Source organism: Physeter macrocephalus, chromosome 20 (genome assembly GCF_002837175.3).
Source record: "Physeter macrocephalus isolate SW-GA chromosome 20, ASM283717v5, whole genome shotgun sequence".
NCBI classification, from domain to species: domain Eukaryota; kingdom Metazoa; phylum Chordata; class Mammalia; order Artiodactyla; family Physeteridae; genus Physeter; species Physeter macrocephalus.
Window position 1 is genome coordinate 35786202 of NC_041233.1, and position 6027 is coordinate 35792228.

Genomic DNA, 6027 nt, shown 5'->3' on the forward strand with positions numbered 1-6027 from the left:
CAACAGAGGGAGGCCTGCATACCACCAAAAAAAAAAAAAAAAAAAAAAAAAAAAAAGAAGCAAGACCAGGCTAACCTATAGGGTGTCTCGATGGCTTCCTAAAAGCCATCTTTCTGCTCCCCCCCCACCCCCCAGTACTAGTCCTGTGATACCTTGAGCACAAGTCACTCCTGATGGAAGGAAGAAAGATAAGATTATTAACAATCACTGTTCCAGGCAGTCCATATGCCATCACGTTCAGTCTTCACAACAGCCCTGCAGGGTGGGGATTTATTTCCTATTTGCAGATTGGGGAAACTGAGGCTCAAAGTGGTTAGGGGTCCACCTGAGTGCACATATGTAGGAAGGGGAAGAGCCTGGATTGGAAGCAGACCCCTTGCCCCACCTGCTTGCCCCTGGCTCCAAGGTTCATTTGGTCAGCTCCATTGCTTCCGGAGAGGCCCCTCTTCGTGGTGGTAGGGTGTGTGGGAAACCTCCTTTCCCTGACGTAACTCGAGTAACTTCCCTTGAAGCCCTTTCCTCGTTCGGGCTGGGAAGGCCAGCTAGGGTTCAGCTGTGGGTTCTCTGACATTTCTGAGCTGCTCCAGGTCTCAGTTTTGTCACCTGCCATTTGTGGAGGTGGGCTGAGGAAGGGAATCAACAGAAATATAACCTCCTCCCCCCACCCCCGTTGTCTTTGTGGTCACTGTTCTCTCACTGGGTGATGACCAACCCTGGACACTAGACAGCCATCTGGTGAGGCAGGCACAGCAGGACCCTTGTCATTGACGGCTTCTCACCAGCTCCTGGTGGAGTCTGAGGGTATCCCCAGCCTTGTCCCACCCTTTCCTTAGGGGGGCCAGGGCCTGACCTGGCTTCTTAAGGACCTATTTGTGAGGAGGGTCCAGGGTAGGTGAGGCTCAGCCAGAAGCTGTGTAGGCTGTCCAGATAGGGCTTCTTTGGCATACTTGGTCTTGGGGCTCAGTGGTTGTCTGCCTGCCGGGGGCTATCTATGACCATAGCCTTCCCACGCAGCAGGTGTTCCCCTGCCCTCTTGACTCTGGGCAGCCTATGAAGCTGCTAAGAAGCAGGTCGGGTGGGAAGGACATCCAGGCTTTGTTCCTGCTCATTCACTTGTTCCACTGGCATGTTGTGGGCACCACTGGGAGTGCCAGACGCTGCGCCGGGTTCTGGGACTCCAGTTGAGCCATGGCAACAGTAAATAAAAAGGAACGACAGTGGAGAGTGATGGTGTCTAGGATGGGGGTCTGCACAGTGCCCAGAGGGAGCACAGAGAACCTCAGACACTCTTGGGTTTAATTCCTGGCTTAACCACTTACCAGCTGTGTGCCCCTGAGCAAGTCACTAAACCTCTCTCATACATCTCAGATGACACATGTCATGAGGTTGCTTGGACGATTAAATGAGACAGTGCTGGAAAGGAGATGGCACATGCGTGGCAAACCGTGGGTGACTGGGCACTGGAAGCTGTTTTTCTTATTATCATCACTGTGGTTGTTACCGTCTTTGTCGCCCTTCTCTGTTTATGTGTCCATCTTAGAACTTGAGGGCTGGGCCTGGGCCATAGTCCTCTCCTGCCTACTCATCCTTTTCCCGACTCTTCCAGGGACCAGTCTGGCTTCAGCCCCAAGGAGCAGCCAGGACAGGATACTCCTGCCCAGGCTGGGACCATGTCTATAGCTGCACAGTCCAGTATGGTCGTAATTAACCATATGTGGCCCTTTAAATGTCAATTACTTAAATTTAAATAAAATAAGATTTCAGTTTCTCAGTCGCACTAGCCACATGTCAAGTGCTCAGTAGCCACATGTGACCAGTGCCTACTGTATTGGATGGCACAGAGCAGCATCTTTCCATCATTGCCGGAAGTTGTGCTGAACTGGGCTTCATAGCGAGCCTGGAGCTCTCAGGGGACAGCTGCCCTAGAAACATCCTCACCGTTGGCTCGAACAGCCACCAGCTGTCTCCTGAGCTCTGGGACAGCAAGAAGTTTGTAATACACAGAAACTGAGTTCCCGAGAGCCCTTCCCACATTCCCTTTCAAGTGGCCTTGCTCACCTGGCCAGGGTGGCTGGTTTCTTGACAGTTCTTATCAGCCCAGGCTGGGAAGGCAGGACTGGGATTGCCCAAACCGCAGCTGTTGCCTGCTATCACTGCCGTGTTTCTCCAGCTGGTCCTGCCTGGCTGGGAGTCTCAGAGTAATGTTTCTAATTCAGAGCTTTGGCCGGGGCCAGGGTGGCCCAGATGCCCTGACCCCACTCCCTCCCTTTGGGGCCCTGCCCAGCCCCTAGCCTGCTGCCCCCTTGTTGTGCTCTGAACACATGCCTCCTGCTTTCTGCCCCCTGGGCACCATCTCCCTCCTCTCTCTCCAGGCCTGACCTGCGTGGCTGATCCTCCAGGAAGTTCTGATCCATCATGCAAAGTGAGCTCTCCTGCCTTGGAAATGCCCTCCCTCAGACCCTGTTCTTGGCACTCAGCCCTTTCCCCTATGGGTTTACTCTTGTATTCGCTTGTTCTCTCCATCAGACACACAGCAGACATTCTCTGAGTGCCAGCCACGTGTTAGGACAAACAGTGGGGAACAGGCCACAGGCTTTGACAGCTTCAGGCTGGTGGGAGGCCCACAGTTGGCCAGACTTTTCCACCCAGGCCAGACAGTGCTTAGCCAGAGATGGAGCCAGTCCCGTTGGGGAAAGCTTCCCCGGGAGGAGACACTAAGGTTGAAGGGGCCGGTGCTGACTCTGGGCTGCAGACGGGCCAGTGGGCAGGTCTGGAGGAGTCTGTATGGCTAGAGGAAGGGACAGGAATGGCAGGGAGGGAATGGGGCAGGAAGGGTGCGGGTGTCTGATTGGTGGTACAGGTATCCCCTGCTTTTCAAAAGTTCGCTTTATGTCACTTCACTTTTATGAGAGACCTATATTAATTAGTACATGTTTTCAATAAAGGAAAGAAATCCGAAGAGGATTTTACAAGAAAAGGTAGTTGCTTCTTTGCTTTACACCATTTTGATTTACGAACGGTTCCATAGGAATGCTGTACTTTCGGATAGTGGGGGAGGCCTGTACTGGACCCCATTCTGGGGGGGCACAGCTGATCTAAACTAGTTCCATGTTGCCCAATTCCAAGAGCCTGGCATGCAGTAGGTGCTCAGGAGATGGCTGTGGGAGGAATGAGCAAATGCCGAGTGAGTCCTGTGCGTAGAGGGCTGGTATGGGGGCCTCTTCCTACCCTTGGAGCCTGTGATGGAAGCCAGGAAAGCCCTTCCCCTTCACGGCAGCCAAGACTGATCCCCAGAGACGTGACAGCTCAGCCAGGCTACGCCAGAGAAGATGGGGAGGGGGCATGGGAGAACCCAGGGTGGTTCTCAGTGTGCCCTGTATTCATTTCTTGTTTGTCCCACGAAACTTCTCTGACCCCCCTCCCCGCACCGTGTACCAAGGAGGCTCTAGTCCAGGTGAAAGAGATACTGACAGTTGTGGGAGGAACCCGTCTAGTATGCACCAGTTGAGCTTTACTGGTTATTAAAATACTGCAATACTTCTGTGCTAAGACCTATTATCCCCAGCAGGCTTGGCCTCTCCCCTGGCTCTCCCGTTCCCCATAACCCAGCAGTAAAGGGTCAACAGCTGGCCTTCTGGGTGGTCTCCAGGACCTTACCCTAGGGCTCGTTCTGATCGCTCGGTTCTGGTTTTTAGATATTTGAAGTGTCATGCCTGTGTATAATGTGTGGTAACCTTGATTTGAAGTGTCTGGTCTTCTGTCATCATTCTGCTTGTGGCTTTGACTGGTCAGGCAGGCTGGGACTGAAGCTGCCCCCGCAGTGTGCCTTGCACCCTGTGGGCCCCCAGCAGAGTCCAGCGGAAGTGCCGCACCCAACTCAACGCCGCTCCCTCCCTCTCTCTCTCTTGCAGGCAGCCATGAGATCCAGCCGCCCTGAGCGGGGTGCCCAGGAACCCCTCAGTCCCTGCCCTCAGCCCCTGTCCTGGAGCTCCTCCAGCCTGCTGGGCGAAGGCCGGGGGCAGAGGCCGGAGCTCCACAAGAGTGCCAGCAGCACTGTATGGCAGACCCAGCCGGGCGAGGCCAGCACGGGTGCCCAGGTCGCGGAGGAGGAAGGGCGCCAGGCTGAGAGCGAGGAGCAGGCAGGGGCCTCCAGCCCCCGGCCACAGCCCCGGGCCGGGGGCCACTGGCGGAGCAGCACCGTGGGCAACGTATCCACCGTGGGCTGTGGGGACCTGTGCTGCCTGCAGGACCCCAGCGCCGCCGCTGTGCGGAGAAGCCACTCGGACCTGGTCTGTAGCGCCCAGACCTGGGGCCACAGCAGCGCCCGAAAGGCCAGCCTCAGCTGCTCGGCCCTGGGCAGCTCGCCTGTCCACAGAGCTCAGCTGCAGCCCAGCAGCACTTCTGGCCAGGGTGGCCAAGCCCCCGCAGGCCTGGAAAGGGACCTGGCTCTGGAGGATGAGACTTCAAACTCAGCCTGGACACTGGAGGAGAGTCAGGTGTGGGTGCCGCCACCTGACCTGGGGGGCACAATGACCCACAGCAGCAGCCTCAAAGCCACTGGGCAGTCGGCCACCACCTCCTGCCATGCTCTGCCCCCAGCAGCCCTACTCTGTGGCATGAGGGAGGTGGGGGCCAGCAGCTGCTGCCATGGCTTGCCTGCCCCAGGGATCCTGGCCTTTCCTAAACTAGTGGCATCAGTGAGTGAATCTGGACTGCAGGCTCAGCATGGGGTGAAGTTCCAGTGTAGGTTGCCTTCGGGGCTTCCTGGGCATTCCCACGGCTGTGCATACCCTTGGGGTCCCACCGGGTTAGCTATGGAGGCTGCCGCCAGGACCAAGGATATGTGGACCATGACCTCAGCGAGTGACTTGGCCCCCATCTTGGCATCACCTCCGTCAGCCCAGGATGCTGGTGTGCAAGCGGCCCCCAAGGCAGTCTGCAAAGCTGTGGCCACCAGCCCGCCTCTGGAGGCCCCTGTGGCCCTGCACACATTCCCAGAGCTGACTCTGGGGTCCAGCCTGGAGGAGGTGCCATCTCCTGTGCGGGACGTGCGATGGGATGCTGAGGGCATGACATGGGAGGTGTATGGAGCTGCAGTGGACCCTGAGGTACTCGGCCTGGCCATCCAGAAGCACCTGGAGATGCAGTTTGAGCAGCTGCAGCGGGCCCCTGCCAGCGAGAACAGCCTGTCTGTGGAGGGCCGGAGGGGGCCACTTCGAGCTGTTATGCAGTCCCTGCAGTGCCCCAGCTGCTGCGGCTGCTCCAGTGCAGCCCCTGAGTAAGGAGCTGCAGGCCCAGGAGCTGCCCTGGGCCCATGGACTCAGCCCCAGGGACAGTAGGGGCCCTGTGCCCTTTGGACCCACTGGCACCCATGCACGTGTCTCTGTTCTCGGTTGTCTGCAGACCACAGGACTGCAGCCTGGGGGCTTCCTGCCCCCTGCAGCTGGGCTAGTTTTTAAGGGCTTGATTTCCAAGAGCCACATCTGCACCTCCGGCTCTGAACTCTGGTACAGTTTCAACACTGTGCGTAAGGGGGATCCTGACTTTTCTGTCAAAACCCTCGACCTTCTGTTCAGTCTCTCCTCAGAACTCTGCCGTGATTTCCCCAGGCCTCTTGATGGCTTTATTTTCATAGCAGTGCTGAGATACAACGAATTCCTGCCATGAGACACGGGGCCCCAAGTGGCAAGGACTGTCTGAGTCTTTAGGGGAGGGAACTGACATTGTGGAGGCCTCCCATGTGCCACAGCCTGTACTCATCCCCTTACTTTGTGGAGTCTTTACCTCTTCACTCTGTTTTATAGATGCAACCACAGACATCGGCATGGCTGTAGCTTCCATGCCCTGGGTTGGACAGCTCGAGGTGGTGGGATGAGAGCAGAGCTGAGGCTGGCTGAAGCCTGTAGTGTTTTCCTGCAGCACGTGGCTGGCAGCGCAGGGCAGTTGTGAACAAGAAGAATTTATTGAGCCCATGTTCCGTGCCGGGTTCTGTGAATTCCTTGGGAAAGAAGCTGCCCGTGACCTTGC

General features: G+C 56.8%; 1 protein-coding gene across 2 annotated transcripts in view; it reads left to right on the plus strand.

Annotated features, from left to right (window-relative positions):
* The window catches only part of GPRIN2 (G protein regulated inducer of neurite outgrowth 2), a 7045-nt gene extending 1384 nt beyond the window's left edge, over positions 1 to 5661 (plus strand). The window contains exons 1-2 of one of the 2 annotated variants that reach the window (XM_007111535.2): positions 3171 to 3184; positions 3912 to 5661. In XM_007111535.2, coding sequence (XP_007111597.1) covers positions 3918 to 5282 — 1365 coding nt within the window. In that variant the 5' untranslated portion in view covers positions 3171 to 3184; positions 3912 to 3917 and the 3' untranslated portion in view covers positions 5283 to 5661. Of the gene's footprint in view, positions 1 to 3170; positions 3185 to 3886 lie in introns of those variants that run through there. The other variant, XM_055081063.1, reaches the window with a different exon arrangement.
* Positions 5662 to 6027: the final 366 nt, after the last annotated feature.